This window comes from Primulina tabacum, chromosome 16 (assembly GCF_025594145.1).
Source record: "Primulina tabacum isolate GXHZ01 chromosome 16, ASM2559414v2, whole genome shotgun sequence".
Lineage (NCBI taxonomy): Eukaryota > Viridiplantae > Streptophyta > Magnoliopsida > Lamiales > Gesneriaceae > Primulina > Primulina tabacum.
In genome coordinates, this window is record NC_134565.1 from 31,823,104 (window position 1) to 31,843,297 (window position 20,194).

Consider the following 20,194-nt stretch of genomic DNA (forward strand, 5'->3'; position numbering starts at 1 on the left):
TGATCAGAAGACGTCAACGTTGAAATCTCTTCAAAAAATATTTCAATTGCATTATATTGAATAGGGATTGGAGAAGAAGTCATATTTGGAGGAAAGTTCGGTTGAGAAATCAACCGAAATTAGCTTTCTACAAATTGTAGGACACCAAAAATATATATATAAAAAAAAAAACAGTGTCTACAAGCTAATCAAATGAACCACAATTCTTTTTGAATCAGAATTTTCAAATGAGAGATAACTTCGATGTTTACAACGGTAGAAAGAAAATTCATTACAATATGCAATCTTATCATCAGTTGCAAGAGACGTATTTGTAGCTTACCGCCCAAGTCTAGCATCCGTCAGCCTTCTCAACATGCGGTCGAGTAATTGGAGATCATAGATACAGTATTTGTTTAGAGTAACTTGTCATGCTTCTATTACTATAAGATTGGTTCAATGCTAAAAAAAAAAAAAGATGACATACATTATTGATGAATGAATTTATGAGCCGATACTACGAGGTAGAAGAAGAATATTCTAGAATCGTGTTTTATAATACGAAAATTGAGATTTATTTTTTTGGAAAAGTTAATCTATGTTGAAATTTCAACAAATGAATATTTATTTTTTGATATTGTTTGCAATTTTTAATATAATATGTTGGAATTTTTGGGCTTAATGAATTGAATATGGGATGTTGTTATACAAAAAATCTAGCGCGGGTATGTTTAAAACAATGTTTAATGAATAATAGCATAAATGTGAGCTTGGAAACGGTCAGATGATACTGAGTTGGACTTCTTCGAATTGGCGTAGTCCAAACCAAAACCAGTTTTCAAAGACAAAAACTTGTGTGAGACGGTTTCACAGGTCGTATTTTGTGAGACAAATATCTTATTTAGGTCATCCATGAAAAAATATTACTTTTTATTCTAAGAGTATTACTTTTTATTGCGAATATCGGTAGGATTGACCCGTCTCACAGATAAATATTCGTGAGACTATCTCACAAGAAACCTACTCGTTTTCAAAAGGCTAAGTCTGGTTCCTAGACCTTTGTCTGCATAGTAGGAACTGAACCGAAGCCGGAAATTGGATAACCCTTAGCATGCCCTTTATTTTATGGTATAAAAACGGAAGACTTCAAATAAATACGACGTTTGAGCTGTGTTTGTCGTTTTCCACTTGAATTTTCTTAAATAAATAAATGTCATCGCTTGCTTGCACGTCATTCATTTGCAAAAGAACAAAGGCAAAGCAGGAGGGGCATTGTCGCAAATTAACTCAATTCTTTTGTTGAAATTTTCTTTATTAAAAAAACGCTTAGTTAAAAGTTTGCTCTAAAGCTCAAGTAGTGCTAACCAAACAAAAGAAGATGGAAGTCTTTTCATTTATTATTATTATTTTTTTATTAATTTATTTGTGAAGCCATTAGTCGTTGGCAGAACCTCAGACGGATGGATGGTCGTCGTATGTCTATTTTATTTATTATTTTTATTATATCTATATTTTAATAAAATATTTATTGATAATATATAATATTATTGTTTTAATCCTGGGGCAAGTGTTTCGACAGGAGCAGGATAAAGCCAAGAACGATTTAGAGTGTTTCGTTTTGCTTTCGGAGAGGAGGGGTCATGCCCAGTTTCATTCCAACAGTTGGGATCATTGTTACTTCAAGTTTTGGCTGCAGATCCCAAAGGTCCATCTCTCTCTCTCTCTCTCTCTCTCTCTCTCTCTCTCTTCTTTTGCTGCACTTGATATATAAATAGATGGGGACATAGATACATATTTATACATATTTATCAGCTTTACTAAGTTTTTTTAATATGTTTCTGAGTACGGGGGACCTTTTTTTTTGTTGTTCTGGCTGAGAGTTGTTTATCTTGTTTGATTAATCTCTGTTCTTTTGGTCTTTATGTGTCAATTTGTTGTATGGGTTTTTGGATTTGGCTAAATATTCTTGTTCGTGGGGATAAGATTTGGGTAAAGGTTTCAACTTTTTTGCTTATTTTAGTTGCATATTTGGTGTTTTTCTTTTTTGGGTTTTGCCTTATGAAGTATAGGTTCATTTATGGGATTGTGGATACTGGGTTGACTTTTAATATCTTGTTGCTACGCATAATTCTTGATTGCATGGCCCGTTTCAGATTTTGGGTATAGGGAAAAAGATTAAATGTACTATTATTTGATTTTTTTAAAAAAAATCTATTTTGAAATGTAATGGAACTATGAACTAAGAATTAGTGAAGCTTTGTGCTCGTGTTTTTTCTGCTTTTAAGCTTTGTAGAGTTTTCCCCTTAAAAGCTACTTAAGTAGGTGGATTTATGTGCTCCGAGTTTGTGTATGTGAAAATAATCTTGCATTTTTAATCACACTTATTAGCTATGATCTATCATCAAGATTCAAGAAAACAGTTATTAATCTCGGGTTGGTTGAAGGAAACTTTATTCCACAAAAAAATTGCTCCGGCTGCTGGACGGGACTGGACATATAGCAATCCAGCTTTTATCCGCAATAGTGGAGCCTAACAATATAGTACAGATTGTATGGACAGATGATTGAGGTGTACAAGCTTGTTCTTGTTCTCTTTTTCTGAAGTAGCTAAATCTACTGCCTCTTGGGTTACAACTTACGACATTGAGATTTAGATACTTCATTAACTAATACATGTGTGACTTCATATCTTATCTTATTTGGAGAAATGTTTGAAAACCTTTAGTTTGTTGCTGTTTATTTACAACTAATTTTCCTCGCAGAATTTGCAAGAACATAGGCTTTGAGCCGCAATACCAGTATCTTAATCGACCAGCTTGTATTATTAAGTATTGAATGCCATGGACAAGGCAAGATCTGAAGGTCAATGTGCTTCCTCAGACTCTGGTACTGATGCTGCAAGCATTCAATTTCATCTTTCTTGCTCTTTTCTTCAGATTGCATTGTTTCAATTTTTAGTTCAATTTTATTTTACCAACTTTTTTTTATTTTTTACAATAACGAAGATGAGATGGAAGGCATGGTATTTTAGGAAAGTGTTAAATTTGAATTTCTTTCAGTTGATGCCATGATATCCCTGCATGGTGGTCTTGTGATTGATTATGCTTTAGATGCATGCCTATTCATCATCAGCTTTGAGCATGGAGTTTTTCTAGCCTGTATGCATGACTTACGTTTCATTTCAATTGTTTGCGCTTTATGCAATGTTTAGGATCGAAGTTGGATTGTCATGTTAAATGTTTTTAATCCTCCAATTGTACTTTTCCCATATTTAATTCAACAAGGGATTTTTTTTCTCGCTAAAAATTCAAATTGCATTTCTCGTTTGTTTGCTAGTGAGAATTAATTGATAGCCCATAATATCGAACAGTGTATTGCCAACGCTTTAAAACCTTCTGGCTTAACTGCTTAAGTCCTTGATGGCTTCCTTGCTTGTAGCGTTGCAATGAGATGAAATTTACTTTCCATTCATTTGATTCAGCCCGGGATAATAGCTGTGGGAACCATCGATTTGTTGTGAAGCCTCCTCTGTTTCTGGGCAATCCCAATTTTTCCATCAACGTTCCGGAAGCTGAAATCAACCAACCTATGGTAGCTACAGCCTCAGTTGGCATTCTTTTGCTTCTTGTTTCTGTTTTGATACTTTATTTTGATTTGCAGTAATGTTCATCTTGTTGCAGATTCCATATATTTACTCAGACCCATACATTGGTGGGTTATTTACTGCCTATGGAGCTCAGACAATGGTAATTGACTCTTCACTTCTTAATGACATCAAAATATGAAAAAGCCTCAATTGTCAATATGAACTACTCTTTTATACGATTCTGAATGTTTTATCAGATTCAGCCTCACTTGATGGGCCCAGCCTCTGGTCGAGTTCCACTGCCTGTTGATCTTCCTGATGATGGTCCAATATATGTCAATGCTAAACAGTACAATGGAATTCTTCGTAGGAGACAGACACGTGCAAAGCTTGAGGCTCAAAACAAACTTGTCAGGAGTAGGAAAGTAAGTCCTTGTGTTTCTTTAGTGGTATAAATGAGTTGAGCTCCTAAATTTTCAAAAACTTAAGGTTTGCGCTTAGATGGGATAATTTGATCTGGACTTAAGGATTTGATTTGAAGAGGAAATTAAATGATGCCAGTTCATCTACATGGACTATCAAGAGATTGGATTTGAAATATGCCCAACTTAAATTCATCCAAGCACAACCTAAATAGATCTCGCCTAAAAATTATTGAATTCGAGCTCATTAAACTCTAAGTAAAGAAGCTCAAGCTCGGGATCACAAACCAGCTCAGGTTAGGCTGATAAAGTTTTCTTATTGACATGTTTACGAGTTAATATCACAAGTTTGACTCGCAATCTTGAGTTCTACATGTAAGTAAATAATATTAATAATAATTGTAATTGCGTAACTATATATACTTCACTAAAATTATTAATTTTTAGTTTATGTTTATAATATAAATAATTTTTTAAAACTTAATATTAAGTTCGTGAACCAGCTCACCAGGTCATGTACAACTAAAATTGAGCTAACCATTACAGGCTCATGAACTTTATGACTTTAAATATAAATATTAATGATAAAGATTAATGCGCTCCACTCGCTTGAGCATAAGATTCTTTCTCCTACTTCAGTGTTATGTGTAAGTGGGGATTTTGTTCGTCACAATTGATAAAAATGCAGCCGTATCTGCACGAGTCTAGACATGTACACGCACTAAAAAGGGTCCGTGGCTCTGGTGGACGTTTTCTCAGCACCAAGAAGCCTCACCAGTCTGACTCTCGTACACCTGCCAGCTCTCAGAATGTAGGTATTTCGTGCCGGGACATGCATCAATTTGAAACTAACAAGCATAGTACTCCCCCCACAACCGAAGGTGCGCGCATTATGGGAACTGATACAGTCTATCAGCAACCACCAGATAGCAGGTTTTCAAACGCTATCTCGACCCATGTGGCTGGTCCTGTTGTAGGCAATGGTGGCCTCATGTACAATGGGAATCGGCACTTTGCTTCAGTTGTCCAGTGAGAAGTCTACTCAAGCAAGACTCTCTCAGCTGGGCCGAGCAAGTCATCCTTGGCTTATTTACTCTATTTTCTCCAGTTTTTGTGCTATAAAAACCGTCACAACAAGCAACTTTTAGTAGAAAAAGATTATTAGAGTTTCTTGATTTTTTTTTTGTCTGAATATGTTCTTGTCCTAACTAACAAGTATGTTTGTGGATGTACCCAAGTTTCAATTAGTTTAAAACTGTATGTCATGGGATGTGTCTATCTTACAGAAGTTTCGTTTATACAGATCGAAACTGATTTGTCAGAAAGATGAATTAGTTTGGTGCAAAGTTCTGGCGCATATTTTACCCGTTCTCGTGTTTTATACTATATTAAGCCCATTAAAAATATTTAGATTGCATATCAAATGTTTTTGGAATCCATTAACTTTATGGTGTATGTTATAGTCATAGGCCTCCTCTCGTCCCAGTGACATAATCTCCAGTTCACGGAGAGGTTAAGAGGTTCGAATCATGGAGATAATAATATAATCCCTTCACTTAATAGTGATAAAAACGATAATGTATGATTGATCAATGGTTAAAAATTTGATTATCTCTATGGACATACTCTCGTATAAGCTTGTCACATATATATATACACACACACGTTTTCACGAATTTTTTTCCGTGAGACGGGTCAACCATGCTCATATTTAGAATAATACAAAATATTTTTCACATAAAAAGTAATATGTTTTCACGGGTGACTTAAGTAGGAAATATATATAACAAAATTGATTCGTAATATCGTCTCACGTAAATTTTAGTGATATATGAATATGACGTATAATATTTCTGGTTTGAACGTTGTGCGTGATTATTTGAAAGTATATATTCATTGTCAAGACAAGATCTTTATCTTGACGATATTAGTTTTTATGAAAACTGGATATTTGATATAAATGGAACTTTTCACAAAATTATGTAATATCTAGTGTAAATTCCTTTAATTTTATTTATCGAGATGTTTATATTTCAGTGGTAGTATAGTTCATTAATTATCCATGTACAGATACAGTTCTTCGTGGTTTTTCGTTTTCCATTACGTAATATAATTGCATATTCGTGTGACGGTTTTTTCGACTTCGTTCTTCCTCAGGATCGGATCATATATCAAGCTATCTAAAGTTTCAAAAAATAAACACGGATTCAATCCCGATCGCAAAAAAAAGTACAAAATTTAAAAACAGCTGAATGATCGATCGACATTAAAAGAAAAACGAACTTAAATTTGGTGATGTTCTCGATTTTGTGTAGAACGTAGAAGATGAAACAATAAGTAATATGAATTGAAATGATTGTTAATCAAAGTGTATAACTTTTTTGTGGCTCATGAGAAGAAATAATTATACAGAAGGTTATATATTGTCTATATTGGAATTAATACAGGTAAAAATTTAAAAATTTGAGCCTAAAATTTGAGTCTAAAAATTATATATAAAAAATTTTGTTGTTTTTCTGGGTCCAATGTGGACAGCTAGGCCCTTAATAATTACAACTAAAAACCAATAAAAGCTGAAACTACATATGCATCCGCTATACAGATTGGCGACCCTGTCTCGATCGACAGAAGAATTCGAATGGGACTGTGGATGAAGCTACAGAGTAAGAACTGATGGATTCAATGGCGTTGGCAGATTCAATAGGAATGTTTATTTGCCCTCATACCGGAGTAGCCATGGCAGGATTAATCAAGCTTAGGCGGGAGGGCATTATGCATCCGACCGATAGAACTGTTATCGTTAGCACTGCGCACGGATTGAAACTTACACAGGTCAAAGATTGATTACAATTCCAAGGGCATCAAGGAGATGGCCTGTCGGTATTCGAATCATCCGGTGAACGTACGTGAAGGCGGATTATGGATCAGTCATGGATGAGCTCCAGAAGTTCTTGTCCAGATGTTGATTTCTTGGGTTTGGCAATGAATTATTTGTGTAGCATGTGGATTTTGATGCTAAATTCTGTGTGATGTTTGTAAATTTATAATGCTTCCAATTAAACGGTGAAATTTATAAAATAAAATTGGTTTTTTTTACAAGATGTCATTTTTTAAAATAAATAGTTTATCAAAGTTAAAAAAACAGAATACTTTGAAACGGAGTCGAAGAGAGTGTGAGTAGATGATATTGAGCCTCAATTTTCCGTAAGAAACTTTATATTAACAAATTTTCATAACAGATTTATATTATTTTTAAAATATTTATTGTCATATAAAATTATATTTCACCAATCCATATATATACAAAGTTATTCTGTATCTATCTCAAATATATAAACTTGTTAAAAACAAAATTTTATATAAACAAATTTTTAATTTTATTTTTATTTAATTTATTCAAAAAAAATGGATGCGCTTTCCAAATATTTGTTAATAGAGATATATTAATAAAAATAATACTACTACATATTTAAAAAAATAGATTATATATTTGGGATAATAAAAAAAACCTAAATAATTGAGATGGATGAAGTATACGTCAAGGCATAGTTTGGTATACATGATAGGATAAACATGTGATGATAAGTTAAGGATAAATAAGATGTAGGATATTATATTTAATGTTTGGTATGATTTTAATACGAGTGATTAAATTTATATATTAGATTGTAATGACAAAATTAACATTATCATAATAAATTTTATAATTTCAAAGTTGTTGTTTGAGTTCATATTTTTTATCTGTTCATGCTCCGATAGTGCTTACATGATTTATTTATTTTTACCTACTTTTATATATTATATAATATGATAATTGAACCCTTGATTTTGTGAGTCAAGTCAAATATCAATTTTTAAGGTTAATCGAGTTATATTAATAATTTTATTGATATTTATAAAAATTATTTATATAATTATCTCGAATTCATTTATATACTTATCACATTATATAATATATAAAAATAAATAAAAATATTTATTTGATTTTAATTTCTACATACTAGCATAGATTTATAAAAATCATTTATAAATTGAGGTCAATTAAGTCATTTGTAGTGTATTTTATTATTAAATTAAAGTTATCACACCTAATAGAAAAGACATTTTATCCTTCTAAAAAATTATTTATCAAAGGCCCATTATATTATCATGAGCTTTTTAAAAAAGTACCAAACATGAGATAAGGATGATTATTTATCAATCCCTCCCTTATGCTATTTACCAAACTATGCCCAGATAATATGTGTTAATATATTGTATAAATAAGTTTCAACAAGTAAGAAAAGCACACTAAAGAAACCAAAGTTCATTACTCGATAATTAAAATGATAGATAAATAAATTTTAAAAGTTATTTATCAGGTGAAAAATCTATGGGAAAAAAATGGGGATCTAGTTATATTATATTGCAAAAGATATATAAAATAATATTATTTACTAATAAGTTCGATTCATAATCAAATCATTTTCTTTACTTACTTATATCTTATTTTTCTAATTTCTACTGTGGATTTGAAATTAATTTCAATATATAATAATTTTAAATACTTATCTCAAATATTTACTTAAATCCGAATCTTTCGATCCAAATACAATCTTAATTTAGTTATATAAAACAATAATTTTATTTACGAGTTGCTGTATGTTTTGGTTTGTTATGCTTATATCCGATGGTAAGGGGATTAGTGATGGAAACACATTATTTGGCGTACTTAACTCTGTGATTCCTGGTTTGTTTCAACCTACCCGTGCAGGCACTGCCTGCACGGGCAATGAACGGCCCGGATCACTCCACATGAGTGATCCGGGCCCACCTCCCTGTAAAAAAAAAAAAAAAAAACTGGCTCGAAAAAATCCGAACCGTTGGATCGACCCCTGCAGGCAGTGCCCGCAGGGGTAGGGTCGACCGAACCGTGATTCCCTTATGTCTCTTTATAAACACTAATGTATCGACGCACGCGTTGTGTGTTTGTATAATATTTTTTATAATTCATTTGATTTATATTTAAATGATGATCAAAATATAATTATAAAAAATAGTGAGGGACTACACTGTAATTTTGATATATAATTAAAAAAATTGCAAAATAAAAAATAACTTCAGTGAGAGTTTAACCTATAACTTAAATCGTAAGAAACAGTGACTCTATCCGCTGAACTACTTATAACTTGCATTAAAAATTTAATATTTTATTAATATATATAATTATTAAAACAGATCATGACACCAAAGTTACTTACTATAAGTGTCTCAAACTTTATAAAATAATATATATTAAAAAAATTGCAGGTAAAATTAGTAAAAATACTTGTTTTATTCTCGAATATATGCACAAAAACTCACATAAGATCGTTTTAAGAGCGAGATTGGTATCTGACTCGACTCAACTCGTAAAAATTTTCAGTTTTTATGCTACAAGTATTACTTTTATGATCATTGTGGATCGGATCAACCCATCTTACAAATAAAAATTTGCGAGACCGTCTCACTACAGAACTATATATATATATATATATACACTAATGAGAAACAGTCTTTAACAATTGAAATTCGAACATGATGATGATTTTTTTAACAAAAAAACTTTTGCGATACGCACTTTTTATTTGAATTAAAAAGTATTCTCTTTATTGTAAATATAGATAAAGTTGACATGTTCCATGAATAAAGATGTGTGAGACCGCCTAAAGACTAAAAAAATTACTTTTCGATCAATATTTTGATATGAAGGCCTTGTATCTCAGTAGATCTCATAAGATTCCCCTCGAGTTACAAATTAAAACCGAAACCGTCTCCAAAAAACGTAATCAGTACAAGAACCCAGAAATCGTAATTCGGTTCCCGGAAAAATCGAAGACGGACAAGAAACGATGAGCGAAACAAAATATAACATAAATAAACAATAGAAACTCGACCACAATTTGGTGTAGGCATAATGGATTTTCTATGAATTAGACTCGACAAGAAACAATATAAAATTCATATATAAGAAAGTCATATTTTGTGTTAGACTCGATTTTCTATGAATTAGACTCGATTTTGGTGGCACCCAATCACCCAAACCGACTTGATTGATGCTGCAACACGATCATTATCCTCATTATGCACCCGATCATCCAAAATTCTTCGAGACCAAAGCCATGGTAAGATCTGACATGGGTACGAGGCTCAAACTTCAAACAACACAACTGCAGTGGTGCGATATTGCATGAAAATATATCTACAAGCAAAAACTTGTGTTAGACGATCTCACAGATCGTATTTTATGAGACATATATCTTATTTGTGTTATACATGAAAAAATATTACATTTTATGCTAAGAATATTACTTTTTATTGTGAATATCGGTAGGGTTAACACGTCTCACAGATAAAGATTCGTGAAACCATCTCACAAGAGACCTACTCTACATGTACATATTTAGTTGAACTGGGTTCTCTGTTGATTTTTTTTAGAATTTTCGATCTCGTCTTATATACGTTGTCTTTAACATTGTAAGTTTGGTTGCGACGATTGAAATAAACATTTTTTGAATGTTTCATCGAGATAAACTTGTTTATTTTTTCACATATCTTTATTTAATTCATTTAAAAATAATCGCAAAAGAATTAGTTAATAAACTAAATTATACACTGGAAATAACCCAAAATAGAAATACTACTTGGTGGTGGGATGTTGGGAATGGAATGCCATGCGTAAGATATCATTCGATGCTGTGTAAAAATGGATAAGGTAGGCAGTACGTAAAGATGAAATTTTGAAGGGACAAAGTAACCAAGTAAAAGTAAACGGGTGAAGTGAAACAAAGTGCCTTCGGTATTTTGATTATATTATGCAGCGATTTTTTTACCACTTTTCCACACCCACCAACCAATAATTGGTTTTCTGGGTGTTTGTGCGGTGTGCCCATTGGAATTCACCTGACGTGGAAACTTTTTTGTACGAAAGTTCTTTGGTCTTGCCCAAATCCAGATATATAGGGTAGGGGAAGGGGGAGGAAATCGAAGCAAAGTGCTGAAGAGATTCAGTGCCGTGTGCCCAGAGAAAATTTTCCAGGGAGAGAAATGAAGAACGAGGAAAGAAAAAAAATGAACAAAGGGGCATTAGCACCTATGCTGAAGCTCTTCCTCCCACCTCCAGATGAAGTTTCTCTCTCCAGATTTCTGTAAGATTTTTTTTTAATCAAGAAAATTTGTGGTTTTATAGTTTTGCTGAACTGAGACTTCTTTGTTTTCCATTACCGATGACGATCTGTTGCTTTTTGTACATAGAAGCGAATCAGGGACGTTTAAGGATGGTGATCTGTTGGTGAACAGAGATGGCGTTCGTGTTGTCTCTCAAAGCGAAGTTGATGCTGTATGTCTCTGCCATTCGTGATTTAATTGCCTCTCCATTTTGGTTCCTGGAGAAAATTTTATCATTATTTCCTTAAAAATAACTTTTTTGCTGCATTGTTTAGTGTCTTGGGAAATTCACTGGGGTTTTGAAGGAATGAAAATTAGAGAACTGTCGTGTTGTTTTAGCATTTGGTCATTTCAGTTCGTTTTGATTTGTTGAAATGCATGTTGCTTTTATTTGTATTTTTGATCGGCGTCTACTGTTCATTTACTTTCGATTTGACAAGTTAATAAAATGCTGTATGTGATCGGTTAATATGAGCCAGATCTCCTTTGTGCTGTTTTAAATTAATTTATGATTTACATAACATGGATTTTTGATTAATTTGTGCATGGTTAAATGCTATGCAACAAAGAGGTGACAAGAAATCCTACAGAAGTTAGAACGGGAAGAGGAATTGCCATTGAATGTTGATATACTGAATCATCAAGCTTATTTTTGTGCTTTCACTTCTTTTGTTTTGCTGTCAAGTTGTTTCCATGAGGTAGGTGAAAGTGTAAAGAAGATATGGTAATGTATTTCTTTGTGTACTTGTTATCTTTTTCAGCCAACCTTAATACAACCATCAGATAATCAGTTGAGTTTAAGCGATTTTGACGCTGTTCAAGTTATTGGTAAAGGAAATGGAGGTATTGTACGATTGGTGCAACATAAATGGACTGGGCAATTTTTTGCTCTCAAGGTATTGTATTAAAACTTCAACACATAATACTACCTGCTACTTTGTTTTCTGTATTTTAAAGAACTGGACTCCATGTCCAGAATCCTCTTTTACTTTCTGTAAATACTTCTAGAGTAATTTGCGAAGAAGTGGTGTGTGAGGTTACAAAGAAAATAGGAAAAGTATGGTGGTGTCAATTTTTTACTTGGAAAATTTATTCCCTTTTGTTGAATTTTTATTTCTTTGGGAAGTCAACAATGCACAAGTTATTTATATGTTTAACAGCTTTTAGGATTAAAAGTGATGTCCAAATTTTGCAGGGGGTCACCTCAACCAAAGGTGGCTTCTTCTATTTATGTCATATAGATTGACAGGAGATGCCTTTAGTAAATCTCTAAGAGGATACAACGTTCATGAAAGGAAAAAACATTTGATTGCCTGTGTGTTCCATAAAATTGACTCTTCACATTATTACTCTATTTGGTCCGAGTTCTAACTAGAAATGGTAATCCAATCCTGTATCAGGAGTTCAAGCCACAAATAGATAGAGAGGTTAAATAGTGATGTGTGTTGCAGAGCCCTTGACAACGTGCTTGAAAGAAGGGACCATCCAATTCTGTAAAGTGACTATCATTTTAATGAATTGCAGACCATAAAATTGAAGTTTGTGTCCCTCCTTACCTCCACTTCTTGCGTGGCCTCGATTACTATCTTTTATAGTTTAGAAGTAATTGATTTCATCTAAGTACAGACATGCAAGTAGATCTACTTCAATTTGTTTGTGCTGATGATGGGACATTAACAAATACTCAAGTTTCTCATCTGTATTAAGTCAAGAGAGAATTTCTCTGGGTTATTATGTGGCTTTTCTTTTTCAATTTTCATTACAACATCGAGAGGCTGTCACCAGGGATTGAAACCTTGTCTCTCCTCCAACCAGAAGGGCGGTGGCATTGTGTGGCTTTTCTGCCCACACTTGTTAGAATCTCCATGAACTTATTTGCAGGTACTGTCACATTGAAACCAAACCACTAATGTTGTTCCTTTTGATTACATCACTTAAATTCAGGTTATTCAAATGAATATTGAAGAGTCCGCTCGCAAACGTATCGCACAAGAACTGAAAATCAATCAGTCATCTCAATGTCCCTATGTTGTAGTTTGTTATCAGTCTTTTTATGATAATGGTGCAATCTCTATAATTCTGGAGTATATGGATGGGGGATCTCTTGCAGATTTTCTGACCAAGGTTAACAAAATTCCAGAACCATATCTTGCTGCAATTTGTAAACAGGTGATATATGCATTTTGATTTGCAATTCTCAGCTGTGAAATCAACTCGAGCACTAACTAGATCATGTCACTCCAACATAGGTACTCAAAGGCTTGTGGTATCTTCATCATGAAAAACATATCATTCACCGGGACATGAAACCTTCAAATTTATTAGTAAACCACAGAGGTGAAGTCAAGATCACTGACTTTGGTGTCAGTGCAATACTGGCTAGCACATCTGGTCTGGCAAACACCTTCGTTGGCACTTACAACTACATGTCTGTGAGTAATACCCTCATAATCCGTATTTAGTGATGCTTTTTTGTCAGGGTGATTATCTTTATATTCTTGCTGTATGATTTAATCTCTCATTCTGCGATCAAAGTTATCTAAGCTACTCCCCCGGCAGTTTTGTGCATTAAAAGCTCTCATGTTCTAACATTATATATACATTTGTTCTTGTTATTAGCCTGAGAGAATCCTTGGAGGCAGGTATGGTTACAGTAGCGACATCTGGAGCCTTGGTTTGGTTCTGCTTGAGTGTGCAACAGGAAGTTTTCCATACTCACCACCACAGCCAGGGGGGTGGATCAATGTCTACGAGTTGATGGAAACCATTGTTGGTCAACCAGAACCACGTGCACCTTCTGATCTGTTTTCTCCAGAGTTTTGTTCTTTTATTTCTGCTTGGTAAATATCTTACTTAATATTTGTTCCAATAATCGTGTTTTCCCGTAATGCATAGTCAATACCTTTTATTAAAATCTGTTTTCTCTTGTCAATTTGTTTTGACTAAGTGAACTTTAAAATCTTTAAATACTTATTTGGTAGTGAAGTACCATTTATAACTTAATATTTTAGAGATGCTTTTATAATATCTTGTCTTGTGAATCATTTATGAGCATCTAAATTCAGTTTATACTCAAAAGGCAAACTCTGTGCAGCGGCATTGCGACCTCTGCTGGGCCTGCAATCTAACTTGTTTGGAATATAATTATTGTAATTTTGTATTTCTTCAATAACAAGATATAATTTGTTGAACTCTTGAAAGCCTGTTGTTTTCCTTATTTTCTTGTTTATGTATGTACCCATGTTTATTAGATTTATCTTCTGGTATATGTAATGTTGTTTTATCTGATTTTCTCAGTGTGCAAAAAGATCCTAAAAATAGATTGTCAGCAAATGAGCTCATGGTACGTACACTTTTTAAATTTAATTATAATTATACAGAGATTTTTGGGTCTGTTGATCAGTCTAATGTATTGTCAAAAATACAGGCACACCCTTTCATCTCTAAGTTTGATGATCTTGATGTTGATATTGCGGTGTACTTCACCAGTGCGGGACCTTCACTTACCACACTCTAAACAAGGTTTGGTTTGTGGTTTTATTTTGAGTAACTTTCTAACCAGTTATTTCTTCAAACTGGTGTTTAAAAATGAGGTTATGGTCAATTCTTGAACATTTCTTTATGGCATGTCTATGATTGATCTTCGCATACTTAACATTCTGTTCTGGAGTCTAGATAGGTTGTGATAAGGGGTTAGCCTTTTCCTTATGCAATCTTTGTACCCCATCCTCTGCTTTTCTTTGCTTTGCTTCATATTGGCTGCGACGCAATCAGCCGCCTGGAAACATAAACTGATGGGCCATTTTCTGGTGAAAACTATGAGATGTAGAACATATAAAAACCGAAGCCAATTAGGTGCAGTTCTGATATATTTGATCCATGCTTGGTTTTCCTTGATTAATATGGCGGTAACATGGCTTTAATATAGTTTATCCAGTACATTTCTTTCTTCATCATTTCGTTTTTGGCTTTATTTCTTTGCGTCTAGATGTTTATCAATTTTTTAATCGATTGTATTTTGCTTTGAAATTGGTTTGATCATTTTTACCAACACCAATGATTTATGGATTCCGGCAAATTTCTTGTAGAATAGAATCCCATATTATGAATTGATATGCTAAATAACTACAGCTTTTACGTGTACAGTATATTTGCATGCAAGTTTTGGTTTCTCTTTGTCTCTGCATATACCAAGAATCGAAATTATTTTCATTACATATAATATTTTCATCTAATATATTTTCGTATGCATTCAGGGAAAAAAGTAAAAAGAAAATCTAAAGTTCGCGATTTTGGTGAAATGCACATTTATAAAGGTTTTGCAAGTGAAAAAATAGCGATAAATCATTTTTTTACCATGCTTGCTTAAATTCACTTAAAAAAATTTAAATTGGAAAAGAAAGAGATGGAGGGACTAAGAGTTAAAGATATTAAACTGTTTCTTAGGTGTTTAGTGGATAGTCTTTCCTCCCCATCTCTACCAACAAAGCGTCACCTAGACCACGTCACATTGTCCGACCTCAGCCAACTTCAAGTATCTTCCCAAACCTGGTGTTCAACTTTTTGGGTGGGACGGACATGTATATATCTTTTTGAATTGACTCCTGAATTAGAAATTGAAAGTCACGAAAATGGGCAAGGAGAGTGGCCTTTCCCATTTTAGAAGTTATACAGTGCATCTTTACAATGTTGCAATTTTTATCAATGTTGATTTGTGTTAGACGAGAGGATGGCAGGACAGTGAATTGAGTAAGAATGGGTTTGGTCTCTCATAAATTTCACGTGAATGGTAGTTGATATTTTGCGAATTTTTGTTTGGAACTTTGGATGCGATATTGGTGCTATGATAGATGCCACTGGAAAAAAAAAATTTATGTTGGTTAGTTGATAAGATCATGCTTGCTAATGTATAGGGTGATCAGTTAATCAAGTTTGACCTTTGAGGTTTAATACATGTTAAAACTGATGAAAATATCGTTTACATATTTCATGTCGGATATCATTACTTCTGAATTTGTTCACCTTGTGTCTTGTGGTCATACATTTTTCTTTCAATCTGTAGATGTAAGAACATGACATACCAGAAAATGGAATTTTCATCTGCAACTCTTGCTGCATTAATTGATGCATCAGTTCGTTGCTTTTCTAAAGACGAGCGAGTCTTTAATGCCCATGGCTCGGAAATCTTCAGTTGTGTACCATCAGTACCCGCGTTATGGCTCAAATGGAACAAACTGCTATTTGTGATACAGAATTTAGGACTTTATTTGTGATTTAAGAATATTTATTATGGGTTTGAGTTGAATTGCTTGTTGATCTTGCCTGCTTGTCACTGTACTGGATTCAACGCTCTCTAAGGAGTAATCCAATGTTATTTTTCAACGGCAAATGCTAATGAACGTACTTTGGTATTTCATATTTCCAGAGAATGTGTCGGTGACATCTAGCAACTGGTGCTCGTGGTTCTTTGTCAAATAGGAATCGCATCATTGTACATATTGTTCCCAAAACGTCAAGCCCTGGTATGCATGAAACGTGTCATATGATATTGTGCATCGTTATGTTGTTGGAGAAAATCCATATCAAAGTAGAATCCATCGTGCCAAATTCGAAAATCTATATTGAAGCAAAATCTATTTTGTCAAATCATTAAGAACTAAACTGAAAACTCTAAGCCGAAGTGTCATAATCTTTAATTCTTAGAACAAGTTTTGATATTCTAAATATGCGCGTACTTTATTTAGAGAATATTTTTTAATTTTTTTTATAATGGAGATAAAGAATAGAGAACATGATCTGTAATTAAAGTAGATAACAGAGAATGTGATAACGCACGATTTAGAGACCATATTAAATAAATAAATAATATATATATATATAAGAGTAGAGAACATGATCTGTAATTGAACTAGATAACAGAAAACTTGATATATATATATATAGTTATTTTCTGATATTTCGTTTTAGTCTGTCATTAAAACAAAAATTAGATTTTTACTTCTAAACATTAAAGATTCACAATCTATTAGATATATTGAAATTCATTCACTAAAATTTTAATCGATCACTTTAAGTTTTGAACTTCACTTTAACAGACAATTCACATCACATACTAGTTCACATATGAGTTCATATAATTTAATTTGGCCCAACATACGTAGCTCAGGTTTAATATCTCTCAATGAGATAAAAGAAAAAACAAAACTAGCTCGAGAATGTTGAAAAATGTTTATATAAAGTTATCTTTTAAAGAGTTGTTTGATTCACAAGTACTAATAGATGAATATTGTGTAAATCTGATATATGTGTTGTATACATTGTTGCAACACCTTAACATAACATGCATCAGAATAATATAATTTATCACACAATTAAACTTTGATGAATAAAATAAGACATAATTAATCATACACTTGTGTATTGTTTCAGGACAAAAGATTCATTAGAAAAATTTGTCAGTTTACCAAAAAAAAAATTACTAGTGAATAAAGAAAAGTTGCAGAGAGAGCAAAGTGCATTCAAAACATTTATCATACCAAATAACCAAATTACGGATACAACCTTTGTGTAGCCGAATTCAGTTTGATGAACAACACTCTAATCAGTACTGTGATTAGATGTGTCTGCTTTTCTTAAACATTCCACGGCAACACAACAATACGTTTTGGCTTGAGCACTTGATGTCTTTTAAATAAATCATCAACTCCCTTGTTTGCTATCTTGCGGCGTCTATATTCATCAATCGATCCCAACATCTATATTTGATTATTTATAACTTTCTTTTGTCCTATATATTATTCTTCGAATAGAATCTCACAAAATACTGAAACATGCAAGAGTTTCATTAATAAATAATTTTTTTTAAAATAAATCTATCATATATAGAGTTTAGGAAAAAATCTATAATTTAATATGCACAATATTATCAAAAATAAAATATAACTAAAGAATAAATTATATTAATTTCAATCTCTTCATTTTTGCCCTTGTGGAGAAAATACAAAAAAATATTGATCAGCATGACTCCTTTGAGTTAGCATGCAACTCCCCTTGAGTTTAGGGGTGTGCAAAATTTCAGTTAAACCGAATTAATCGATCGAAGAGAATTAATTCAAAAATTCTGTTCGGTTATTTCGGAAGTTAGGTTTTGAAACTTTAAACAATCGCTTGACTCGGTTCAGTTTCGATCTTAATTTGAAAAATTCGGCTAAACCGAATTAACCAATTTAGTATATATATTAATTTTAATTGTATATGAGCATTAAAAATACATTAGAAGGAAGCCCAACTTTCATACATTTGAAGGAAGCACATTCATCCAATGATTTTATCTTCAATATTTCTATTTGTTATTGATATTTTTTTGTTCAATGTTTCTTGTTATTTATGAGCTCTGCATTGTTTTTTTTAATTCGCATATTTTTTAAAAAATATCTGTTATTGCTGTAGGTGATTTGAAAATCGGTTCGGTTAATTCAGTTTCTATGAATATTTCGATCGGTTCGATTATTCAGAAATAAAATCGGTTAAATTAGTTATAAGTCTATTCGGTTACCGACCGAACCGAATAGACCGATTGCACACTCCTACCCGAGTTAGAGGCTCGTCTCCCCCTGAATTCAACCAAGTTAAATTAGATGTTGCTAGAGCATTGTTGTTAGAGGTGCTGCAGCAAGGGAAACCAGAACACTTAGCAGTTTATTCAATAAGATCAGAACAAAAAACTAACAACATAGAGATAGGTAAACATAAAAACAAACTAAGGAGTAGTTTCATCTCTAACTTCATCGATTAGCTCATATGTATCTCATTCTTCTTCACCGTCTGCTTCTTCTTCCAATTTTGCTATTGCTTCAATACTTGCACTTGCTACAGCTTCTCCTACTTCCTTTTTCGGCCAGAATGCACTGCCATCTCTAGAAGTAAGCGGTACTCGGCTAGTTGAGCTTCATGAGGAGTAGTTCGAAATTTGGACTTCATTTGTTGTCCATTTACTTTTTGGTTTGATCAGACTGTCACCATCTTCATCATATCTTTTTGGAAGAGTCCAGTCGTTGTTATGTTATTTCATCTATGGACTTGATATGGAATCTTATTTTGACTCTTCAAAGAGCATAGTTGGATCCATCTATGACATGTGGTCATAGTGCAGAGTTGGCAAATGACATGTCCATTGAATTTTACATGTTAAACAAAAATAAACAGAATCTCACTTATTAACATCAAGAGTCGACTCTGATACCAAATGAAATTGTTTTGTTTAACATACTCGTAAGGATTGTGTAATCAGATATAAGTGTTATATCGGATGTTGTAACACCTCGTGACAACATGCAACAAAATAATATAACATACAAATAAATAATTTAGTTAAAAATAACACAGATATAATTACGCATAAGTGAACACACTTGTACAATGTCTCAGTGCAAAATAATCGCTTGAAAAGAAATCGAGTTAATAAACCAACTCTAGTGAACAAATGAAAAATTATCTTCATTAACAAGTCAAGGAAGGAAATTGCATCATAAAATATCAATAAAAAAATAACCAAAACACAAGAACGAAAATATGTATGGCCGAGATTCGGAGCAACAAAACAATTTTTCAATGAACACTTTGTACCGATATTGTCTTTAAATATCTTCAACACGTCAAGGCAATATAGTGAAGCAGCGATGCTTCGTATTTGCTAGTTCTTCAGAAAAATTTCTCTTGTTTTTCCTCTCTCATATTTCGCTCGTCTCGTTTCTATATAGTGCAACAATTATTCTTCAATATATATAGACTTGTGTTGATATTGATATGATTCATTGAATAGATTTCTTGAAAATAAGAAAAACAGTCTTTCATTATGAAACAAATTCTTTAAAATATTAAAGAACAAATATAGAGTTTAAGAAACTCAATATTCTAAAAATGCAGAACTCTTAAGCAAAATATTATAAAAAAAGAAAAAAACAATTTTAAAGAATTGTATCTTGTAATGCAAGTCACGTTTTTTTTCAATAATATTTTTTAA

At 32.7% G+C, this 20,194-nt stretch overlaps 2 protein-coding genes across 6 annotated transcripts; both read left to right on the forward strand.

Moving 5' to 3' along the window:
* The first annotated feature begins 1,469 nt into the window (after positions 1–1,469).
* On the forward strand, positions 1,470–5,157 carry LOC142529737 (nuclear transcription factor Y subunit A-3-like). Of its 3 annotated transcripts, none has more exons than XM_075635354.1 (6): positions 1,470–1,684; positions 2,742–2,865; positions 3,461–3,570; positions 3,660–3,725; positions 3,829–3,990; positions 4,676–5,157. In XM_075635354.1, exons 2-6 carry the CDS (start codon positions 2,820–2,822, stop codon positions 5,018–5,020), a joined length of 729 nt encoding a protein of 242 aa, XP_075491469.1. In that variant the 5' UTR covers positions 1,470–1,684; positions 2,742–2,819; the 3' UTR covers positions 5,021–5,157. The 3 variants fall into 3 exon arrangements, with proteins under 3 accessions (XP_075491469.1, XP_075491467.1, XP_075491468.1); XM_075635352.1 differs by having other exon boundaries at positions 1,495–1,684; positions 3,823–3,990; XM_075635353.1 differs by lacking the exon at positions 1,470–1,684 and adding an exon at positions 1,711–2,548 and having other exon boundaries at positions 3,823–3,990.
* A 5,685-nt stretch (positions 5,158–10,842) lies between these two features.
* Positions 10,843–16,816, forward strand: LOC142528901 (mitogen-activated protein kinase kinase SIPKK-like). 3 transcript variants are annotated; one of them, XR_012815788.1, is made up of 10 exons: positions 10,843–11,153; positions 11,260–11,344; positions 11,934–12,068; positions 13,117–13,341; positions 13,422–13,604; positions 13,792–14,012; positions 14,470–14,515; positions 14,600–14,694; positions 16,235–16,500; positions 16,800–16,816. XR_012815788.1 is itself a non-coding variant. In XM_075634169.1 (9 exons), exons 1-8 carry the CDS (start codon positions 11,053–11,055, stop codon positions 14,687–14,689), a joined length of 1,086 nt encoding a protein of 361 aa, XP_075490284.1. In that variant the 5' UTR covers positions 10,843–11,052; the 3' UTR covers positions 14,690–14,694; positions 16,235–16,588. The 3 variants fall into 3 exon arrangements, 2 of the variants coding, with proteins under 2 accessions (XP_075490284.1, XP_075490285.1); XM_075634169.1 differs by lacking the exon at positions 16,800–16,816 and having other exon boundaries at positions 16,235–16,588; XM_075634170.1 differs by lacking the exons at positions 11,934–12,068; positions 16,800–16,816 and having other exon boundaries at positions 16,235–16,588.
* The last annotated feature ends 3,378 nt before the right edge of the window (positions 16,817–20,194 follow it).